The 25,244-nt window shown below is 39.6% G+C and overlaps 1 protein-coding gene across 2 annotated transcripts in view; it reads right to left on the bottom strand.

The window, feature by feature from the left end:
* The window catches only part of ANK3 (ankyrin 3), a 315,864-nt gene that overhangs the window by 49,592 nt on the left and 241,028 nt on the right, over positions 1 to 25,244 (bottom strand). The window contains exons 26-30 of one of the 2 annotated variants that reach the window (XM_090144833.1): positions 22,666 to 22,768; positions 15,325 to 15,431; positions 11,347 to 11,379; positions 7,538 to 7,762; positions 4,476 to 4,630 (exon numbers count right to left, since the gene is read on the bottom strand). In XM_090144833.1, the coding sequence (XP_090000959.1) occupies positions 4,476 to 4,630; positions 7,538 to 7,762; positions 11,347 to 11,379; positions 15,325 to 15,431; positions 22,666 to 22,768 (623 nt within the window). The remainder of the gene's footprint in view (positions 1 to 4,475; positions 4,631 to 7,537; positions 7,763 to 11,346; positions 11,380 to 15,324; positions 15,432 to 22,665; positions 22,769 to 25,244) is intronic. The other variant, XM_090144835.1, reaches the window with a different exon arrangement.

A 25,244-nucleotide genomic window follows, 5' to 3' on the forward strand; every position in this document is an offset into this window, starting at 1 on the left:
TTTAAGTCTCAGAGAAATACGCTATATGCCTCATCTTACAGCAAGACAGAGAGAAATAAAGCAGAAAAGTAATTGCAGAATCAGGACCATCTTCCAGTGTCATGCTCTGATATTGTGCTAATAGTCCAAAAAACACCTACTGCCATTAAATTTTGGTAAATCAACAGAAGGGTTCCATGCATGCTCCTTGCAGAGGTCTTCTCTTGCCACCCAAATGTAAGGTATGCTGGTGGGAGTGAGTACCCAGAGATGAGAATGGAGGGAAGGAAAGGAGAGAGAAAGGAAGATTGCTCCTATACTCCCTTCAGCCCACACTGCCACTTGAGTGCTACAGGTCCTGGACAGGAGAGGAGAAACCTAGTCTTGCCCTCTAGGATCACAGTGGACCTCACTGTAGGCTAGCTCAGGTCAAGGACAGCAATCACACCAGTTCTGTCAGATGAGAGGCAGCTGTGGGTCAAATTAATTCCTCGTCTGATACTTTCTTACATTCAGATAAAGTGTTTTCTGACTGCAAATGGAATTAGAGAAGTCCCAGAGCACCTGTTTCATGACCTTCAAGGGGCCTTTCTGTGATCCAGGATTGTACTTCTCTTACTACAGCCATACAAGGAGTTTTGCTCACATCTAAAAAGCAAATCCAACAGTTATTTAGCAGACCAAACAGATCTTGGAGTTTTGCAACCCTCCTACAGTTCTAGTTAGAGCAGAACTGACCTTGTCTCTGTACAGACAATGAAAGACAGAACAAACTTATGACACCAGTTCTCTCAGTAAGGAGATGTGCCCCTTCAGAAATTGCTGCAATGAAGACAGAACACACAGGAGGCAGTGTTCACATTGAAAATTACTGAAGATGGACAGATGCAAAAAGGGGAAGGGGCAAAGATAAACAGAGAGTGCTGAGACTTAAAAATGCTGGCAAGTCACTCTCCCAGCTTCACTGTTTCCCATACAGAACAGGACACTTCCAATGCCACAGCTAGCAAGGAGGTCTCATCTTTAAATGAAGCAATGTTCTTTACATGCTCCTTTGCCTATTTTAGCAGTTTCTTATCTTGCTGTTCACAGCATGAGGTTTAACAGTGGTAAGTTTAAAAGCTTTTCTTGGAAACATGGCAAAATCACTGCAGTGATTTATGGTGGTATTTTAAAATTCAAGCATAAACAAGGTCATTCCGGTCTTATCTGTAGATTCGAAGAAGTATTTATGCAAAGACTCCTGCTTCACATCTGAAACCACACTGTGCAGCTGCAATCATACTGTAGCCACAAATACATGCATTTCTTGGCTCACTCACTAGCTTGCAAATGTCCATCAAAAGATCAGCTACCCTGGTGTGTGCATTTATGCCCACAGTTTGTCTACAGGTACAGAAAGGTGCCTGTAAAAGGAGCAGGAATGTAAAAAGCAAACACACATTAGACCTAAAAGAAGACCTGATTAAATGTAACCTATTTAAAAGACAGAGAGCTTTTTCCTATATATTTATGTACACACACATATATTTTACTTGATTTTATTTTAAATAAATATACTAGAGGCGAGAGCTGTGAATTACTACCCTAACATCTGGAATCAAGCTCATCCTATTCCAAAAAGGAACTCATATAATGCTCATGCAATACAGGGAACATTTGCTGAGACACAGCACTATCTTCTGAAAAAAAATAATTAAACAGAATTAAATAAAATTAATCTAAACAGAAACCTGATTGCGCTAAAGGAACTGACTCTTTGCATCACAATTGGCTGTTTTTCCATGGTAAAAAAAAAAAAACCCCAAAGTTTTGCTATTATTTAATCCTACATTTAATACCCTGAAGTACTGCCTCCTGTTCTGGATTATTGTGAATCTGTGATGAGTTTTTCCAGCAGATGGTGCTGCTTCCAGTAAAGAACAGGCAGATTTTCAGCAGTCCCCACAGAGGGAGAGCAGCAAAGATGTCCTCACTCTCATCCCCGCTGTCTGAGCAGAGCAGGGCAGGGAAAAGGACAATCAAACCAGAAAAGCAGACTGCATCTTTAGAAGTCATCACATTAATGAGTCGAGAATACAAGTCTGACTGTGCTCCTTCCACACAGACAGAAAGAACCAGTGAAACACAGCATGTCTAACGTGAAATAGAACAACTGCTTTTAACAGAAAAAATGGCTATTCCTGCAGCATGTTACTTGGAGATGACTGTGCAGATGAATTTTTATGTAGTGAGACATTAAATTTTTAGAAATTACTGAGCATCCAGATGGTTATTTTTTTTATTTCAGTTCAAAGATTGCTTCTGCCTGCAGATTTCATACCTGGAATCAACTTCGTCCAAAGCCATGGCTTCTGAGATACAAAACATTGCTTCAAAGCCAAGTCTAACTAAGGTCTATTGCAACAATCCAGAAAAAAATAAGATTAAAAATGATTGTAATTCTAGAAATCTGTATTTTATGTCAGCACTTGGAATTTTTTTTTTAAATAGAAAAGGTCTCATTTGAGCAGGACAGTTTTGTCAAAGTCCCTGTACTATTTTAATGCAGGAGTTTTTGTTTGTTTTTCTTTCCCAATTAAAGAAGGATTTAGAGAAAATGAACTGAACAAGCAATCAACACGGTGCTCTGAGCATGACTGCAGTATTTTTTGTCCCTTTTCTCTCATAAATGATTGTCTGTGTTGGTAGATTGTTTTTCTGTGGCTTGGAATTTAAGATGCCCAGTGCCCGTGATACTTTCTGTGACTCAGACTGTACCTATGAGCACTAATTTCAAACAGCAGTACCCTGGAAGGTAAGAGCCACCTGAAGTCCTTAGGAGTTGTAATCTGGCTCCAAATTTTGAAGCTTATTATTTTAGGCTCTAAGTACAGAAGACTGTATGCCCACCTCACTCAAAGTGATTTTATTTATTTTCAATACGTGATTTTTCTATATGGCACTTCTGGGGACCTCTTTCATAAGCAATGTGAGTTGGAGCACTTCAGAACAGTGCTTTGTGCATAGATTTCCTATTCCCAAACTGAACTGAACTCAGCTTGGAAAGCACACAAACAAATGAGTAAATTGTTAATCATTTCTGACTACCTCATCATGGACAAGGCACAGATACCTCACCCAAATGCCAAGCCTTTATTTCCTGTCTCGTATTCTAGTGCAGAGAAGGAGCAGGCGGTGGTGAGATCTTTCTTTCAGAAAGGCTACTGCATGCTTCACTGCTTTTAGGTACTTTTCTGTGACAAGGTTTATCACATTTTTCCAAACCCAGTGACCCAACATCCATAGTATTTCTGCCTTAGTGCTTGTTGGTTCTATGATATTTATTATACAGCTACATTAAGTAATCATGTAATGAACACATCCTCCTCTTTTTACATGCTTAGGTGCAGCTCAAGTACTTCAAAATGACAATACTACACTAGCCCATTCTGCAAATTCCCATCTCAGATATCCAGATTAGTAAAGATACTAATCTCATATCTCAGATGCCCAGGGAACCTCTCACAACTGTTTTCCTTTCCATGTTTTCAAAGCTTGCCTTTTACTGAGGCTGCCCTCTTTAAACAAGGAAGGCCAAGATCAAAGGCAGAGCCAGCTCACAGATACCTCTCATAGTTGCCATCCAAGTCTGATCATTTGCTTCAAACACTGCTGCTGATAATGGAAGAACTTTCCTGCAGCTTGTACCTTAGTGCACCGTGACTTTCTGTAAGAGGTTATCCAGAGAAAATCCTGTGGATAAACCCTTATAGAAAATTGAAGTCCAAACTTCAGGCCATTTCATTCACAGTCAGATGCAAAGAGCTAGAGTAATGTTTTATCAACACAAGTGCTGAAAAATACTTGCTGGGAAAAGAAGGCAGTGGTGCCAAGGACTCTCTGCAGCCCCAGCCTGGCTCTGCTCATGACATGCCCGCAGGGACCATCTGTCACACATCTTCTGATGCACTGAGTACAGCTGAGCCCTCTCTTTTTCAGGGACTCTCACAAACATCAATATCCACACAAAACAAGGGAGCCAGACTTCCCAGATGGACACTGAGGCAGCAGGTTGTGCATTTGTGGGAGAGGGCCTCTAATAATAGCGATTCTAAGAAGAATGGACTATAGGCTGAGGCCTGCATCTGTGGGAAAACTGAACTGATAGTTACCCTTGGCTTGGAATGACCTTCACATGGCCCCATCTGAGCTAAAGAAACACACTTACCTCCAGCTGGGATGTTATTCTCAACTCAGTGCTGTAAAGCAACTGTGCAGCTTTGCTTAAACTTGGCACAACTTCAGACCAAAGCTTAAGATTTATTCTAGGATGTCTTCAGGCCAGTGCTGAACCATTTCTCTATACAATCTTTCCATTTGTTTAATAGGTAACACACTGCATTCCCCAGAGTCAGATATCCTCTGCACTGTTTTATTTTAGGTTACTTCAGTCTACTTACATGAGCAAGCCTTAACAACGATAAGGCCTGCTAAAGCTTTGAGAAAATGTTTACCTTCATCCATGCCATTGAGTACTTCAGTTAAGTCTTCATGCTTGCTGTCATACTGGTGTTCCTTCCACGTTTCACCATTTTCACTTCGGAGTACGATTAACTCTCTTTCCTTTCCTCGCATTGATCCAAAATGTGGGATTTCCACTATAACAGGACTAGACAAAAAAAAAATCAAATTATTTTTAAACCATTTTACTCCCCACTGCCCTTAATTTTCCTATGGGTGTTAAATCCTTAAGAAAACTACAATCATTTTAAATAGTAAGCATTGTTACAGTAAAAATGCTTTTAATATTGCCAAAGCTGCACAATCCTTTATCATTTAAACTGTAGATAATATATAACTTGATAATACTCATACATAGCTCATTTTAAACATAAATCTTTTCATGAAAGAAAGCCTACATGAAAAAAACATCTACAAATTTTGCTGAAGATCATTCTGCCTGCGCATTTATCCCAGGATGTGGGCGAACCAACCCTGCCTCCACAACATGCAGCACTGCTGACTTTCAATTGCATTATTATAGCCAAAATTTGGAATTGGCTCAAGGAATTTAAAGGAATCAAAGTTAGTTCAGAAACAGCCCAGCTATTCGAATGCATGCAAATGCTATTGACTGCAGCAGGAATTGTGTGAGCATGTAGCTTTTAGATTTCAAACCAAGTCTCAAACTTTTCAAAGCAATAGGTTTTTCTCATTAGTTTCACTTTCTGGTTCTCATGCCCAAAATCACAGCTGCAGCATCTGCACTGTAAACATCACTGGGGAATGTTTAGATCCTTACAGAATGAATTTCTCTGAGTTTAGCAACATTGCAACCACATTTAGATAAGTTACTGTCAAACATTTTGGGGGAAGGAAAGGGAACGGGAAGGTGGTTAATATTACACCTATGTCACCAGACAATGTACCTTCAACAGAGGACCGCAAGTGCATTACTGAACAATAGTTGTGAACAACTGACAGAAACCACCATTCACTTCATGTGCCATTCCTTAACATAACAGACACTTTTGCCAAACACTTCACAGGCAAGATATGCATTTTAAAGTATGCTAAGACATCTGACTGAAATCACACAGTAAGTGAACAACTATGGATTATGCAGCTTTAAGACATTTAAATAGACAGTATCATCATTTTCCTACAGAGGTTGTAAAAGATTTCACCTCTTTGTTTCACTCAGTTGAAAGAAACACCACGTGACGGAGTATGCAGCACTTCTGCACTACCAAACACCAGCAAGGTGCTAGGCTGCAGTAACCAATCGATTATCTGAGTACAGAAATCACAACAGCTATTGTCAGGAAAAAATATAAATTGGAAGAACCAGATTTCATACTCTATACTGTTTGTCCCCACAAAAATTATCAAAAGGTAGTTTAATTCATATGTATTTTAGATGCTAACACTGTAGTACAATCTTTGCAGGCTAATATTTCAGATACTGTCTCTGTAAATATTTAGAAACCACACAATTTTGTGCATGACATTTAACAAGAATACTCAGTGAGAAGGTATTAAACAGGTATTGAACACCAAACACTCACCAATATTTTGTAAACCTAATGCAGTAAATTTCACAGTATGGTTTGAAAACAACAGTCAAAAATGTATGGAAACATTCTTACATTTTAGACCATACCCTGCAGCTCCTTTGGGTTGAATTCTTGGCGTTATAAATCTATTTTAACAAGATGACTCTTGCAGTTTGAAAATAATAGTATCGCTTCAGCCTTGTTAAAATAAAGTTATTCACTCAATGAGATCTTAAATAATCTTTTATAAATAATAGACTTTATACACCCACATTTTACAATGTTCTTCCAAAACAGACTCACTCAAGGCCTGTAAATACCTTCTCTACCAGGGTTGAAATTAAAGGACTGTCACTGTGTATTAAAATGTATTTGATGCAGTTGAAACACTTCAAATTTAAAAAATTACAAAAGCACAGAAGTTATGAAAGCAGAATGCTGGCAGTGAATTTTACATGCCTGTAAGCACAAGGTAGTAGCAGAGCTATATTAAATCAAGCCACTATGATTTTCTTTCAGTGACAGAAGTCAACTGAAAGCTTTAGAAAACTAAATAAATAAATAAATAAATGGGAATAACGAAAAATTGGAAACGAAAGAAAAACTGTAGACATTCTGTATCTTTTCCGTATATATCCTACCCAATAAATTTTGTTCCTTGTGGACCAAGCTGCAGGATTCGGCTAACCATGCTCTCACCCTCATTTAGAGGGGGAGGAGATTTAGGAAGATGCAGTTTACTGAATAACATCCATGCAGCAGGAAGAGAAACAAGAAGGGGAAATTAGGAACAAGCTGTCATTCCCAACAGAACCGGCAGTTTACACCAGGGTGCCACTCACGGTAATGAACAAAATTTATAATTAGGAAAAAAAAAGCCACATCATAGTGGATTGTTTCCCCTATTTTAAGCTTTAAAAAATGTTAGTTCCTAGCATTTGTGCTCCTTGATGCCCTATAGTAAGTGCTCTGCCATCACCCTCAGCGGCCTTGCTACTTGGGAGGAAGAGAGGCAGCCCGCAGCAACTTGGGCAGAAGCCATGTATGCACTATGACACAGGGAACTGAGCTCAATGTTTGGGTCCTTGTGACTGTTTAGGACGCACTTCTGTGACAGTGACGTTTCTCTGGCACTCTGTGAGCGAGAGGGTCAAAACCTGCTCTGGGTTACAGGCTCACAAGTCCTCCTGACTTCAAAGGGAGGTTGCGTGAGTAGCTGGGGGCAGAATCTGGCCTTTTCACATCTTTCCTTACCTTTGGCTTCTCCCTGCAGTTATCATAGAGGCAAAGCTCCTCTTAAAACACAAAGGTACTTTCAAGGTGGGACTGCAGTTTGGCTTTTTTAATTTTTTTTTTTTTTTTTTTTTTTTTTTTTTTTTTTTTTACTATTTTAAGGTAAGTAACCTAATCTTACATGGTCAAATGAGGTAGAGTCAATGTTTAACTTCTTAGATCCACAGAATAACAGAAATGGAAGATGCAACACGAGCGTGAACAATGAAATTCATAGAAGAACTCACCCTAAAAATTGTGCCCCTGCCGGCCCCATTTCTACAAGTCTACTTGCTAATCCTTCTCCTTCAACCATTGGTGGCGGGCTGGCCAGCTTATGCCTCTTTACCAAGCGGCAGGTGATGCGGGTTGGTGCTGTGCATTTGCGTGGCGGGATGATAATTCTCATTCCGTGATGACGACTACCTCTCATCGAACCCCCACGTGCATCGACCATAAAACTAACCAGGAAACTGCAGGGAAAAGGAAACAAGTCATTAAAAACAGTCATAAAATAAGCAGGAAAAACATCAGCAAAAAGTCAACTGCCACAATCTTAAAAGCTTATCAGAAAAGTCCTACCAGTCCCAGATAAACTAAGAAGAACATTATTATTTTAACATTTATACTTACATGTTAACTATTGGTTAAGAAAAGCAGGAATTTCTAAAGGTCTAGCAATATTATAGTGAAATGATCAGATGCTACTGAGTAATTTGGATTAGAGAGTTCACAAGTAGTGTATTAGTAGTGTCTTATTAGAATTTAGGATCAGCCCTCTGTTATCATTATCTCTGCTGTCCATAAATAAGTAATTAGCCCCACATGCAGAAAGGAACCAGACAGTGTAGAAAATGGAGAATCAAAAGCGCATATTGTTTTAGGGGTCTCAGTCTTCACAACCTCCTCAAACTCTCATCTGCAAACACTTCTGCTGGCTGACAGAGAGTGCTGGCGGGGGGGAGAGCTATGGGTGACAGTCGGAGCTACAGTTGCTACTGCTGATGGGGTACGAGTAAGAATATCAGGAATGTAACTAGCTTTAGACTGCTGGCACTCTTGAGGAAACCATGCCATTAGCCCTCTGTGAAGACAACATTCCTTAGCAAAAAGCTGCATTAGAGGAAAAAACATTCTTTCCAATGCCAAATTTTCCAATTAATAATTAAAGAATTAAGCAATTACATTTTTAAAGGTTACGTGGTAGACTTGAAAATAGAATTATTTCTAATAGCAAGGGAATAATAGTAATACTGAGAAGAATAACTGCTAATAGTCGTGGATTATTTCATCTGTGAAATGCTAAGAAGCAGTGTATGTGAAGCATTACTGTCCTTAACAAATCACAATAGTGCCAGCAAACTGGAGCCTCCTTCCAGGGCTGGCAACACACTTCACCCTCTTTCAAAACTGCAGCAAATAATCCTTCCAGTTTAAGGGGATCAAAACCTACAGGTTACTTCAAGGCTAAGGGGTTATTGGGGTGCTCCTTTGAGGTTCCAAAACACCTTCTACTCTCTCTAGAACATAAACTACAGACAGATTCAGTTAATGGGCCAGCATCAACAGGGACAAGAGTTACAATTCATCCTTGGTGCCTGTCCATTTTTTTGTTTGTTTGCTCCTTCTGTATGATGCGCAGATGCTCATATAGCTGGCACATCTGCTGAATAGCTTCAGTACTTTCAAGGCTGTTGCCAAAACTTCCAGATCTCACAGACTAAATCTTCACAAGACTAGAAGGTGAATCCATTCCATTTCCTGGCTCCCTACTGTAAACATAACGCAGGCTAAGAGCCAATAATCCAGGGGGGTCATGAAGATTCTTTAAAAAAATAACAACAACAACAACAACCAAGTGCTTTTAAGTACGCATGAGAATTTATGTAAGAAAGTTTCATTTGCTTTTGAGACCAGCAGGATATCAAAATGTAACAGCTGACATGCAAGTGGTAAGCCTTGCAAAAAAGTCACATTTGAAAGTCCTGCCAACGTGGGTGGGAAAAATTTGCACAAAAGCAGGAGCATAATCAAAACTTTGTATTGAGTGCTCTGTAGGAGGCAGGCACATGAGGAGGTCAGCTGTAAATATATGAAGCAAGAAAAAAGTTGTCCAACTGAATTATAGAAAAAAATTGCTAGGCTGCCCTTTTTCAAATTAAATTAAAATGCATCAATAGAAATAGGAAGATAAAGCACACCTCCCAGATGACCCTAACTCTAATTTATCAGTCTTTGTGCTGCACATACTTTAGAAGACTGAAGCATGGAACAATATTTGTCTGGTCTAGCATTAGATAAAGAGGTTGGTGGCCCTGCATGAGACAGGGGGGTTGGAACTTGATGATCCTTGAGGTCGCTTCCAACCCAAGCCACTCTATGATTCTATGATTTGTCATGTCTTAAAGTAGTTTTCATACAAATAAACTGTGCCTACATTTCTCTCCTAGAGAAAACACTATGTATACCACTGAACAAATTCAAGTGCTGCCACTAGGTAGTCCAATTCCTAATAAAAGGAATTATGTTTCAGTGGAATGTCTGATGAATGGTTAACCAAACACTGTCAATATTTTATCTATATCAAAAAAAAATATTATTGACTTTTTAAATTACAGTATAAGTTACAGTAATCTTAATATTTATAGATACAAGATGTTAGATGTCCTGCAAACCACTGACTAGAAACTTTTCAGTTTGCTAACAATGGGCTGTAAACAAGCAAAAACACCAGCTACAGAGAGCCTGGCCTCACTCCCCTTTGCTCACTAACTGCTACTAGCCAGTCATTCTGTTTTTCATCCTGCAACTGCTCTTCATGGTGAGCACTGATGGGATGAGGCAGATATCACTGAACCTGTGGAAAAGTAGGCTACAGTTGGTCTTCAGAGCTGGCAAGGAGCTAGCTTGTGACTAGCTGTGAAGAGAGTTCAAGACAATCCATTATCATCTGTGAAACAAAGTAAAATACTGAGAAAGGACTCACAGCCCTTGGTCGCTGAATGGAAAACACTGAGAGGAATCTGCTAAAGTTGTGCCATGATGGCTTTTGAGAAATGCACTTGGTCTGCAGAAAAGAGAGAACCAGTTCTGTCGAGAGGGAAGCACAGAGGGAGAGGCTGGAGCATCCCTTCAGGGTGGCCGTGGCAGCTGTGCTGAGGGGCACATCTGGCTGGAGTGCACAGCGAGGTGGGCCTCTGGGGAGCTTGGCCTGATGGCTCAGTACAAGCAGAGCTTTGGAGAGCTGCCTATCGTCTACGTGATTACTGGCATGTTAAGTCAGCTCATAATTAACACAGAAGTTCTTCATCTCGTGCAAAAATGCCAGAGCTTCCACTCAGATAAGATGCCCCTGCATCCATATGATTTAAAAGATGTAAGTATGTAACCTAGATTTTAAAAATCTAGGCACCTAAATCAACTGACATGTTATACAAAAATCAATGGAAGGCTACAAAATTGGACCCAGACCTCCCAGGTGTATTTATTTAGGTTGTACAGGGATAGGTGGGCAGGGTTTGATGGCAGGCACTTACACTGCCCAGCCTGGGGCTCAGCAATGCTCACAGCAAGGGACGATCAGCCCCTGGCACAAGTCCACTCCCCAGCAAAGGAACCAGCCCTCTTACAGCCAGCGAGGGTGTCTATGCCACACTACAGTCTTCAGTGAAGATACAACCCTTAGCAGATCAATCTTGGTGTGTATTGATACCATATAAAAGTAATTATTGTTGAGATTATAGTAATTCTCTGTTTAGTTCCCTGATTAGTATTTTATCATTTCAAACAATAACAATAATTCTAAACAGTATTTCATGCACTTTCTATCACAAAGATTAGTAGTCGATGCTTACCTACATTAATGCTGTACTAATAATGGAAACTACAGTATGATCTCTAAACACAAATGCTAAATGCTGGTGAGCATTTCTACTTGAATACATGGAAGGGATGAGGATGTGGGCGGATGCACTACAAACATCTACATACACTCTGACTGTGGGAAACGAGTTTGAAAAAAAAAAATGAGGATTCACAGAAAGCACAGAGTTATCACCTTGAATCATACTGGGGAAGTGGAGAGGAATAGCTGCAAAATAATTTAGAAAGCAAATGGGAAAAATTAATATAAGATAATTAGAGGCAAGCAACAGAAAATATCAATAATAAGCGCAAAGGAAAAGTATCAATCAGAAAAAAATAACAAAAGTAACGTTTGAAATTCAGCTTTAAAAATGATTTGGCTTTTGCTTCGCATATCACAAACCATGACATAAAATACACCACTCATGGAAAAAAGAACAAAACTATCTGAAGTGTTCATTTCACTGGTCAGCACAAATCTGTAACTTCTCTGAGAAACACAGAAGTTCATGAATACTGAAAAGCATGCAAGATTTACTCAGGTCAACAGATAATTTACTTTAAAAGAACTTCTTTGATTCCCAAAACAAGTTGCCCTGTGTGATGTAAAATCAGCTATTGTGCTTTTCTATAGTGGTTTATTTTCCAAAGTATAGTTTATAAAATATGTATGGCAGAATATCTGAAGGGAATATCAACCTTTGACATTCATGACACTGCTTTCAAAAATAAATTCTCTTCGTAAAGAGGTTGGAATAATTAACTTGAATACGACACTTTGCAAGACTGGATCACACATTTTTGAGTTTCTCAGTATGGGAGAGAGTGACACATTCATTTCTTTCTTTGGGCTCAGAAAATCAAGGAGTTTAAAAGGGCAATAAGAAGAGAGCACAGCCACAATTTGACTGGGAGAAGGTCACAAGAAGGCTCACATCTGAGAGTTGGAGGTCATCACGGTGAAGGGGATCTACCCTTCCAGAGGCATCACAATTCACAGCATATTTTCATGTCCTATTTACAATGGACTCTGTTCAAAACATGCTGGCAAAACAATCTACCTGCACCTAAAAAGCAAAACATTAAATACTGTCTTATCTTAAAAAAAGGAAAAACCAGAAGAGTCAAAATTACTGCCAGCACTTCCTTCTCTCTTCCCCTTTCATTGATATATTTCTGGATATACACAACTTGCTGCCCCAAATTCCCCTTCTGCCTGAGCTTAGAAATGGGAAGAAACATCGGTGCTCTCTTCCGGCAGCAGGTGCAAGGGGATAGGAGCAAGCTGAGGCAGCAGGCTGCAGAGGGGTTGCCCCACTATGGCATGCTGCAGGCTCAGGAGAATGAGGAATGTGGAGGGCAGTGAGGTCAGGCTCCAGCCACAGGGTGACCCCGACCCCGAGGGCTGCTGGCAGCTGGGGAGGCAGCTGTCACATTTCTGCCTGCAGGCACAGAACAGGCAGGTGAGGGGACTAAGCAGGAAAGGAGTGGATTTTCAGAAAAGAGAACTCATGTTCTAATGCCTCTCAGAAATGCCAAGGTACTGGAAGATGCAAGACGAACATCTGCTGATTGCCCATAGATGAAGATAATGGGGAAAACCAAACAGTATCATATTATTATTGGAGATCACGACAGAAAACAAGCAACAAGTTTTTTTTTTTTTTTTTTTTACTACGAAAGGAACTGAGTCACAGTATCGTTTCAGATGGACTTTATCCATAAAATGTGACAAGTCAGAAAAGCCAGACCTGATGGCAGAGTGTTTTGGTGTTTGGATTTTCTCCCTTACCATCTTCTTTCTCCTCTGCAGCCCCACAGTTTTCTGCACAGCTGCAGGTCTGCAGGCCTTCCCCTCCAAACAGTAGCCTTAGCTGCAGGTATTAGTGGGGACTCTCAAGTAGTTAGTGTAAAAGATCCCATGTCCACAGAATGTATGTTTTGGAGGGCTGAAAGCATTAATGAGCACACTGACCAAAGTAGTCCCAGAAGACCAGCAGAAGGCAAACATCAGCTCTATTCTGTACCAGGAAGAAGAGGAGCCAGAAAATTTTAGGCCATCACTCTAACATTGATTACTGCAAATATTCAGGAGTAAATTATCCAACAATCTATTTATGGGGATAATGACAACCAATGTATAGGGATAATACAGTGATTAGAACTCATCTACCATCAACAACTCTCAAAACAAGAAAAAGCTAAAATATTTGTTGCAAGAGTAACAAATGAATCAAATTGAATCAACTACCTTCTTTTACAGGGCAACTTATCCAGTAGATGTATGGAAATTCTGTATTTGTACTTTAAGCATATGAAGCATAGTATACATAAGTGCACAAACACTTAAGAAACAGCCTCAAAAGAGCTACCCTTTGCGTTTTCCTGTCAAACTGAAAGGAAAATTCAGGTGGGGATTTCACTGCACTGTCTTGGGCCAGGGCCAGGTACCAAGCTAATGTCTTCATTCATGATTTGAGCACTGGACAGAAAGGTCTGAATAACGCTTTGGAAAAGAGGAGCAGAATTAAAAGCTATCTTGCTAAAATGGGTTCTGATACCAACAAACTAAAATACTGTAAAGGTAAGTGTAAATTGAAGAAACCAAACATGTAAGCACAAAACATAGTAAAAAATACCTAGACTGCAGAACTTCAGAAAGGAACTAAGAAATGCTTGCAGGTCAAACATGTCCACCAACAGAAGCTGCAATTACCAAAATGCTAAGCATCACTGTGGGATTCCTTAGGACTAGGCGTGCCATATGTCAGACTGCAGAGGTAGCAATCCCATCCTAGTCAGTACTGACGATGTCTCCTCTTTGGGAGCTTGGTGCCCAAACTGGCTTAGAAATGATTGTCACAAAGGAGAGAGGCAGGGGACAGCTACAAGAATACAGTGGTGTGTGGGAAGCACCACACAGCAAGACCTGAGATACTATAGCTTACAAAAGAGAAGAGAACCTATCTTCCACAACATAAAATATACTAAACTATTGTACTCCATGACTACCAGGGATAAGACAAGAAATAGGCTTAACTGGCAACAAAGAGACTTTAAATTGAATATCAAGGAAAGAAATATTGTAACAACAGTGAGACAAAGAAGCTAGAAGTGATGATGAAGAAACTGACCATATTTCAGGAATGAGTTGCTTATACTTTATCCTGCCATAAAATGAATGGGTGGCCTACGAGCTCTCCGAGGTCCCTTGGTAACATATCCTTCCATATAACAGACTTCAACTTTTCATTATGAAGCTACTGATATTTCAATTCTAGCACTGAACATACGCAGTGTTTTATTAAATCAAGACCTCAAACCCCACCATTGCATAATTCTATTCAGCTCAAGCAGGTGTTTGCACTTATTGTGGCCCTGTGGCTTCAGGTCTGTGGGACTTGCTGCTACCTTGGAACTGAAATTGGTTTATGCCAGAGACATTTTCATTTAAGAATGTAATTAGTCACAAAGTGGGGAAGTAAATTAAAAAGATACGAAATTTTATGCCCTGATCTTGAAAATTATACAATCAAGGTTTATAGAGGACAATCTTATATGCAAGATTATATTCAGCTATATTATTTGTATTCAGCTATATTTATTTGTAGATTTTTATAATGTGCATTCCAAAATTACTCCTATTGCATTTAATCAGGTTTGTGTGCTACTGCCAAGAAACACTGTCAGCACAGTGAGGATTCTTGTGTAAGTGACTGAAGTCAAACCATGTATTTTGGAGAACAGACAGGAGTATAGAGACATAAATAAAATACGAAATTAAAGCCCCTCATTCTTCCTGTGAGAAAGAACAAAAGGCATCAAAACTATGACTTCATGCTTCAAATAATTTAATATAATTCAAACACAATCACATTACGATACTTAAAAGCATAAGCAACAGAAAAAGCAAAACATGACTATTAAAGAGAAGCCTGTGGGATTACAACATTTTTGGCATTCAGAAAATAAATGCAGAAGCAAAGTTTTGGTTTGATAAGCAACAATTTAGCCTGACTTATTAAGCACCCACATTGAAGCCAGTGTGAATTTTGCCACTGGCTTCAACTGGAGCAAGAACAGGCATGTCATCAGCTATCACAGAACACTATATTCTTCAGCTAATACATTTCCACATTTAAACATAAAGGAAATCTGTTTAGTGACCTACCCAGAATGGATGGGACTTGAAACAAGGTTAACGTTGTCCAAGGTATCTGCAGCCCAGCTGTAGTGTCTGAGAGAATCAGAATCAAACTCCCTCTGAAACGTCAGGTGCTTAAAAAACAAACAAACATTAAAATTAAGATGTAAAACACTTGTCTTAAATACAAGCTTGTTAAAATAATTCCCTTACATTTAGATCTGTCCCTTTTCCATATATCCTAGATGTTAAATTACTAGAGATCCCTGAATAGAATAGAATATGGAACCCAGAGAGAAATGTATCTCATGTCTTCAAACTTCTTTTGAAAATTTCTTTTTGCTAGCTCTCACCAGTTCCTTCAGTTACATGTACGCTTCTCTTTGATCTGTATTTACACACACAAAGTTAAAGAAGACTGAAAAAATACTACAGCTTGTACTACAATCATATGCTATATAGACAGGCAGCATATTATTCTCACACAGAAAATGTCCCTGCACAGATCCTTATTCGAACTTCTATCCGTACAATCAACATGGGCACTATCCTGGAGTGCCACCATCCCTACTCATCTGTATAAAAATAGTTAGAACCCTGCATAGTGCTGGCACACCAGTGCTCTAATTAAACTGTCCCATCTGACCAACACCGAGGCTTAATTTGGTTCTGACTGCTGCCTGTAGACATGAGCATGCACACGCAGGCTTCGCATGTCCTGCAACAAGGTCTCACTCAGCAAATCTTCTGTACAGCAAAGCCACGTGAGGCAAATATATATATATTTTTGTCTTTTTTTTGCCCCTCCTCCCCCCCTTCTTTTTTTTTTTCCCCCTAGGAAATTAAATAAATCACGTCTGTAAGTACCGTTAGGTTATATTTCTAGGGCAATATGAAACCATTTACAGAATCATCATTAGAAGTTACACCAATAAAACTAAGTCAAGATACTGTCATGCAACACACAGACCATCCTCTGCCAAGATGGTGTTAAAAACATCAGTGTTTCCTCCAGGCAGGTTGTTTTCTGCTGACAGGTAACTACAGGCTGATTTACCCACTTTCTTTCTCACATACCATGAAGACTAAAACCTCGTGGGCTGTTCTCAAATTAAATTCTGTGACTACCACTCAAACCTGAGCCATACACAAACACACACTTCTGCAGAGAGGAGTTTTATAACTTCCAATTTTTAAAATTTGTGTTAATGTACTGGATTATAGAGGTATTGTAAATGAATTATTTTGAATGGAAATGTCAGCATTAGTAGTAAATCTAAAAAGTCAGTCATAAAAACCCCCAGATACTTCTGTTCAGAAGCTTCCACAAGAAAAACAAGCAGACACTGATCTGTTGCTGATCAGAACCTGCAACATTCCTGTTACTCCAGGGAGACCTCATTGTGGCCTTCCAATATTTGAAGGGAGCATACAAACAGGTCTGTTTACGAGGGTGGATAGTAATAGGACAAGGGGGAATGGTTTTAAACTGAGACAGGGGAGGTTTAGGTTAGATATTAGGAGGAAGTCTTTCCATACAGAGAGTGGTGACACACTGGAACAGGTTGCCCAAGGAGGTTGTGGATGCCCCATCCCTGGAGACATTCAAGGCCAGGCTGGATGTGGCTCTGGGCAGCCTGGTGTGCTGGTTGGTGACCCTACACATAACAAGGGAGTTGAAACTACATGAGCATTGTGGTCCTTTTCAATCCAGGCCATTCTATGATTCTATGATACTCCGGGGTTTCCAGAAAACTCTTTGGACATTTCTTGCAATTAAATAAGCACCCTAGGTTTACTCCCACAATTGTCAAGATCATAATTTACTGCCAATTAATAGTAATATCTGCAGGGGACAGCTTCACTTTATCATCCGTCCAACACTGCAGCACATGTTCTCAATGCCTCCTTCTTTTGCTACCATAAGCTCTTTTATTAGGATCCAGTCTTTGTGCTGTGAGATACACACTTGAGGCCTGATGGTTCAATCACAGACAACCAGTAACAGACAAACACACTGCTAAGTATGGCACAAATTGAGCACAAAATACACCAAAAGACATAACAGATAAAATGAATGCCATTTAAAAACAATGGTGATTAAACAACAGCACTGAATTTAATTAGCGCTACTTTGAAAAATGTGTTATAATTCAGTTTAATGAAGACTGTTTTATAACTCCTTCCAGTAGAATACATGGGACTCTTCCACATGCCTTGAAGAGCCTGTGGTTTAGACAGAAAAACTGCCACTGTGGATTTCTGCTGTTCCAAGTGACCTAACTTTGTAAGAGCTCATATCGAGTATACAATTACTTTCTGACACCAAACAGAGTAGGATCCGGATGTGATATCAGAAGTTGTAAATATTTAGATAAAGAAACATAAAAAGTAGCACACAGATTTTGTAAGATATGCATTAAAAAGGAGGAAAAAACAATCTAGTGTTTGTCATTCATATGTCCGTTGAGCTATAACCATCACTGCACTGAGATCCAGGCATGCAGAAGCATACAAAAAACATGGGATTGCATTTGCTGTAACAGACGAAAAATGCCAAAGATTCTTCAGCAGTGTAGGGCCATATGATTTTCAAAGAAATACCACTCTAAAACAATCTAATCTAGATAGAGACGCTGCTATACCCACCTAAGTTGCCATAAGTTTACTTGCATGTACACATAGGGCTCCTTGCTGTATTCCTAGTGTCTGTATATGAGGTGAACTTCTTTGGTGCATTCCTTTCTGACAAAGTGCAGTTGAGCAAATCTTTGGTCATATTTACAGCCAGCAAAAGCACAAAAACTGCAGCCAATAATTTTGGCAGAGAAACAGAGTAATAAAAGCTAATGGCTGGACAAACGCATCTTACACACAGCACACATCTGCTGATCTCATTCCGTTGACCTGCTGAGGTGTTGGATTTTCCAGGCAGGCAAAGAAATCTTCCAGTGCAAACTGCAGTATGTACGAGCAGTCCAGAAGACAGTACATCATCTGTGATACCAAATTGCAAGATTTGTTCCGGGTTTGGTCAGGGCAAAGCATTCCCTGCCTGGACTGAGGGAGATTAAATATGCATTGGTAAGGGGCGTGTTGTTGTCAGATGCAAACGCGTGTACTAAAATGCTGACAGTTCTGTTGTCAAGGATCCTGCTGGTTGCATAACCAAATACCCAGGCTGTGTAGTATCAGAGTTCAGCAAATGGAAGAATTTATGCTTCCTCCCAGATGAATTTATCCAGACAGAAGAGATTCAGCAAGTTGCTACGCAATGGACAGCCTGATTCATCCTGCCTGTGGCTGATGTAAATTATTCCATGGAGAATGTCGTTCAGATTTGGTCTGAGTTACTGTATCCATGGTAACGCACTAGGACACACAAATTAACTTTGCTCTAGCCAGGTTATGAGGCACAGTATGGCCTGGACTGAGCTCTCCCTGTTAAAAAGATTCAGAAATAAAGAACCAAGTTCAAACAATGAAGATCGTCTTGACTTCTTTGGCAGTTCTTAGAAAATCCTCTCAAACACCCAACCTCTTGTGATGGCAGCCAGTATCAGCAAAAAACAGTCTTAAGTCTTCCTCATGTGACTCTTTTTAGACTTCCAAGTGTCCCAGTGGTCCAGTGAAGAAGTGGTCATGGGATCTTCTGATTCCACCTTAGCATCAAGTTGACAGTTGTCCATCTTTAATATCCTTTTATTTGTGGTAATATTAATACCCTTTATCCTGAGAGCTGCCGTAATGAATTGCAGATATCTACATGCTTTACAACAGAAGAGAAGCCATTTATACAAAAAGGTCATGGCTCGTTACTTCTTCTAAGCTATGCAATACCCCAGAATACAGCGTTAAAACGTATGAGCTTTCAGCTGTTTTTCCAAGATAAGGGTTTTGACCCACAATGAACTTTGTTCCTATGACTTTCATTGATGGAACAAGATTCTTTTTCTTCCTTTTCACTTTCCTTTCACAAAGCAGGGATTACTTGGAAACCAAGTAATGTGCAGAAGGAGGGATGGGAAGAACAAAGGCAGGAGTATTCTCCCTCTCCCAGATGCACTCTTCCCACTTCAGCCGAAGCATCATAAAGTTTATCCAACTTCCTGTGGTATGTTTGGCTGACAACTTTCTTGAAGAACAAGAAAGGACAGACTTATTTTTTGGCAAGACTTCAAGGTTGGCAAAAGCCATACCATAAAAAATGTTAACAGTGTCCCCTTTCTCAAGAAGATAATTCATTGTTTTATTGTTGTTTGTTTTCAGGGAAATCGTTTTACAAACCTCTTGAGACAGCTTAGAACTAGGAGCGATATTGTTGTCACCATTACCTTCACCATTTCCTGCTCTCCTCCTGGATACAAGAAACTTGAAGTTTGTCTAAAGAATTAAGACTAGCATAACATGCAAAATTAGACTTAATACAAGCGTCCAGTCTGACTTCACTTTGTATGACAGATTTGGACTGGAGCTGAACTGCAATAATTGTACAACCACTGCTGGACAAAAACTAGAATTACAAAAATATGAAGATTACAAATGCAAAGAAAACAGCCTGAAAACTCTACAGCTCAGCATTAATTCCTTTAAGCAAAAAGGTACCATTGCAAGCGATCCTCCAGAAAGCATGAAGGTCCATAACCACTTGTACAGAATATGATATTTGCTCTAAGTTGAGCCGTTGTATGCAATGAGGTGTTGTGCAACCTCTCCATGCACAGAGAAGTCATTTCTCGTTGTCAAGTAGTATTTTGTAATAAAAGCAGGTTAACAATACACACTTTGAACAATGTTCTTTAGGAGTTATTTAGCACAGTGCTTTTTATATGTCTTGTTATTTGATCAAATGCACCCTAGCTGCCATCAATACCATCAACTTTGATGGTAATCACAAAAACCACCAGAATCCTAAAACAAAATGCGTTCACATACTGGAGTGAAGGCTTTCATCTCCTATGCTATGTCCATCATATCAGGAAGATTTAAGGAAAGCTTAGGAGAAGGAATTGTGAAAGGAATTTTAGATTCTCAGACCTGAAATACTATTGCTGAGCTGGTTGTTGTAGATCAAGGTTATTGAAGTCTTATGGCACTCCATTTGGAAGTAACAATCTAATAATATGCAAAGGCTGTTGCTAATGCCTCCTATGGTATTATGTTGGCCCACGGCATCAGAGACAGACGTTGGTGGGATGGTAGTAGAGGCTGAGCCTTCCCACCAATATTGTCACATTTTGTTGCTGTGTGACAGATGGCAGCAGAGGAACAGTCATGTGACATCAAAGCGTGTATGAAGCAAAGGTGTGAAATTGAATTCCTCCATGTGGAAACAATGGCACCCATACGCATTCATTGGTGCTTCCTGAACGTTTATGGAGACCATACACTGCACTGCACGGTGGTGAGTGGTACATTTCAGCAGTGGCAACAAGTGATGTGAAAGACAAGCCATATTCCAGATGACCATGCACAGCAGTCACATCACAAAATGAAGAGTGTCTCAGTCACCTCGTGCACAGATCAGTGGATTACAACCAAGGAACCGCATACGGAGCTGCATATCAGCTTCAATGCATTGGAAATGATGGTGGCAAAGCTGGAATATTGCAAAGCTTTTGTCAGGTGAGTCTCATGAATGTGAACAGAAAGAACAGCATATGCAAGTTTGGCAGGACTTATTCAACTAATATGGGTCTAAGGACGGCAGCTGCCTGGACCACATAATTAACAGTGACAGGATGCAGTGTCACCACTACATGCCATACTCAAAACAGCAATCGATGGAGTGGCAACATGTGAATTCCCCATTGAAGAAAAAGTTCAGGATGCAGCCCTCAGTGAGTGATATTCACTGTCTTTTGCAATAGGAAAGAAGCGATCCCTCTGGATTTCCTGGAACCTGGACAAACCATCAGCTCTGACCACTGCACTGCAACACTAAGGCTGAGGGCTTGAACTTTCAGAGTCAGGCCAGAGAAGAAGACAACCTTTCTCTTGCAACAAGAGAACGCCAGGTCCCATCCCAGTTTGAAGACCGTGGAGCACCTTGCCAATCTTGGCTGGACTATCCCATCAGAACCACCATATAATTCAGATTTGGTACCTTCTGACTTTCATCTGTTTGGGTTCCATGAAAGATGGGCTGCATGGGCAATATTTTAGCAATGATGTCATCACAGCAACTGTAAAACAGTGGATTACCTCCACTTGTGCAGATTTATACATGTGTGGCATGCAGGCTCTTGTTCATCACTGGCAAATATGCATAGCTAATGGTGGTAACTATGTTGAAAAACTGTGTTATGTAGCTGAGAATTTGCTCTATCAAATAGTGCTATTGTGCTCTTTGTAGCTGTTGCAGGTTCCATGAAAATAAATAGGAGGCATTACTTTTGGAGTGACTTATGTACATTTACTTGCTGAAGAGAGAGTAGAATTTATACCATGGCCAGAATACTAACAAAACTGGGTGCAAAAGCTGTAGTAAAACTGGACAATTTACACTATGCTGGAACTAATAAAAGAAAGATTTAAAAAGCTGGAGCCTCACCCCATGGACCCTTTCCCCTGTGAAAGCATTCTTATATCTATACACTTGCTCCTGATGAATGGAACCCCTGCAAAATTGCGAGCAGAAAACCTGTGTTCCATTACAACCCATCTAATGCTTCTCTAGGATGTAACAGTTCCACTCCACAGTTCTTCAACGCCTAAGACTTTTCTGTGGGTTTCTATCCAGCTTCCTAACAGATCATTGGCTTCTGTGATGAAGAAACTCCTGAGTACTCAACTGGATTTAAAAGTCTCAAGCAAGTCCACCGAATGCTGAGGAGCTCACAAAACAAAGCATATAGCACCCTATCACCTCCAGCATTAGCTTTTCAAAATACTTTCCCACGCTGTAATCAGGTCAAAAGATTCTGTTTCTTTTATTAGTCATTGCTAAAATGTTTGGAAGAGACACGAACTGGTTAGTGCATAATAGCTTAATCATTACAAGGCCAAATTTTTCCCAAGGGTGGAAAAACAAGGACACTGGTTGGAGTCTTCTCCATACAGACAGAATTGGCAAGACCTGATTCCTGGTCTCTGTGGTGCAGACAACAGTTGTTCAGAGTAAAATACATTGCTCTCAGCTTCACAAGGCACTGAAAATACACGTAACATTAATCTCACAGATACTCTCATCGATGCAAAATCAAAGCCACAATATGGCAAATCCATGATTTCTTTCTTGCAACTCTTCTCCTTTTTCAACAGTTAAATGAGTAGTGATAGTCACCGCAAGCACAGCTGAGGGCTGCAGATTATCATCCCCTACAAACACATAGCACAAACACCTGGTGCCAGAGAGGCAGCACATACCTGATCCTTCGCTGGTACCAGCAGCTCTTCAATCATCATGCTGTCTCGGGCATAAGAACTTCTGTTCAGCGTGTAGGACCTATCCGAACTGAAGGAGCGGAGGCTGTTGTATTTACCATTTATCATAGAAAGTGCAGATGACAATGAGATGAACAAAAAATAAAAATAAATTAATACATGCAACTTCCAGGGATAGATGGAAAAATATACATATTATATGAAATAAATACAAGGGAAAAATGGAGTAGTAAGTACTTAACTGTATTTAAATATTTACTCGCCTAAAATATACATAACCAACATCGAAACAGATGTTTACTGCTTTTAGCAATGCTATGGCTTAAGAATAAATCCAGAAAAGTGTATTTGAGTATTTAGATGAATTTTGACAAATGACTTCAAACCCCTAATCCTGCAACAAGACACATAAGGACAGGTCCTAGTGGATCTGTGGGTAGTTTATAGTGCCTGCCCACATGGTCATGCTGAGTCAGGTTCAACTAAATGCAAGTTTTATGTGGTGGTGTTTTCTCTTTGTGGCTGAACCACTTTGACTTTGTTGTCAACACCCTAGTTACTCACTTAGGAAAAAAAAAAATTTGAAATAAATTAAAAAATTATTTCTTAATGATTAAATACGGATTCCAATATTTGGGGGACTGTTTTTTGCATGTTAGGGTATTCAGAAATTAATAATGATTGCTCTGAATGCGTTGCAATTAAATCAACGTTGAAGCGTGTTACACTTAGCCCTGGAAGATACATTATGGTATGTGCTAAAAACATGCTGCAGGCCTAGACATGCTCACTACGTGACAAAAAATAAAGTAGTATAAAACGTGAATTAATAAAAAGCAACATCCAACAACATGTTACACTTTTGAACTAGCAACACTGTTCAGACTCAAAACTCTACAACTCGTTCCATGCACTTGGTAGTTGTTAATATAACTTTTCTAGTCCTTGGCACACATTTCTCCTTGTGCTGGAAGCAGAACCAGGATCTTTATTACATTCTCTAGGCATACATTAAGCAAACTCTCACATGACAAAGGATATAATGAAATCAAGTTACATTTGTTAGAACAACAAACAGATATTCTCTAAGGCTGAGCAAACTCTTCCCACCCTCTACCCCTTACCCCAAAAGAAAAGCATGTCATTTTCTAATGCTGAATAAAATGAAGATGAGCAATGGCAGCAGCAGAAGGATGTAACACGATGCCATGCCTTCTTACCTGACTTTTGGACTAAAGCAATTTACGGTGGAAAAGAAATAGGAGAAATAGAAAGCAAAGAATCAGACGGGAAAAGCAAGATGTTATGGCTGGATGGCTTATATACTTAATGTGTTTATTTCTTAATGTTACACTCAGAATCAGTAGTAAGATATACTCTCAGACTACTTTTTACCAAACAAAAAAACTGTATTTCTCTCGTCTGAGCATAACATGTGTGCAATGTAAAACATGGAGTTACGCAGCAACAAATAATAATGGCACTGCTAAAACCAGAAGCATGGAAATATTAGGTTTCTCTCAAAGAAAACTCTCAGGTTTATCTAACAGATTTTGACTGTGAAATTCTGCTCTCCCATTTGCAGAGTGAGAATTTAGACCTCTGCATGAAGAGCAGCATAATGAGGAGGTGTCCTGTAAAGCAGAGCGCCCAGCCTCACACTCTCCTCTATCCCTTTCAAACTGACCACATCAGACAGTGCTGTCTGATGACCTTGTTCATGCCAGCTCACATTTAAAAGCGGCACATCAGCTTTGCTAATTAACTGTACAAAGACATCAGATTCTCCCTTCAATTCTAGCTGATGAACTATTTTAAAGCATTTTGGCATTCTCTGTGAATGTATTATCACAAAAATTCTTATTAACTTACCTAAAAATTGGAAGTGAAGCAAAACATGGCTGGGTATTACTAAAGAGAAAATTTGCAAGGCACGCTTGCATTTCTAATGTAACCATAACAAACAAGATTTGAGGAGCAGACATCTAGGCTTTACCTTATGGGAGTTGCCATTCACTGTTAGACAATGAACTCACTTTTTAAAACAGATCTTTAAACTACAGTACAGGAAAAAGTCCTCAGGGCTCCAGCATAGGAGGTTTAATTATTAGCTTCGGTACAATCCAACTGTCAGTAAACACACTGCAAATCCACAGCTATGGAAGTAATCTCTCTTCATACAGCTTTACTTGTTTTGAGCAATACATAGTGCAGGCTTTAGCAAGATTCAAAGAAGAAACCTAAAACGTTGATCTATAAACACGTGAGTTTGAATCAACAGTCAGTCAGACGTTATGTTAACTCTACAATGTTTTATCCGGTTCAGGGAAACTTTGGCCTGCTTTACGCAACACACGATCTGTTTCTAGTCAAAAGAAACCTGACATCAAATTTAGGGTTCACCTCACCTTATCTTTCTTTAAATACTGGGACCAACTTTCTTTAATATTGACTGTGTGTCTGCTTATTCACTGACACCCTTAAAGAAACAAAAGCACCAAAACAGCAAAATGATTTAATTCAATTTTTCTGGCATTTACATTCTTTGGCTAAATCAGTCC

Source organism: Phasianus colchicus, chromosome 8 (assembly GCF_987193195.1).
Source record: "Phasianus colchicus chromosome 8, bPhaCol1.hap1.1, whole genome shotgun sequence".
Lineage (NCBI taxonomy): Eukaryota > Metazoa > Chordata > Aves > Galliformes > Phasianidae > Phasianus > Phasianus colchicus.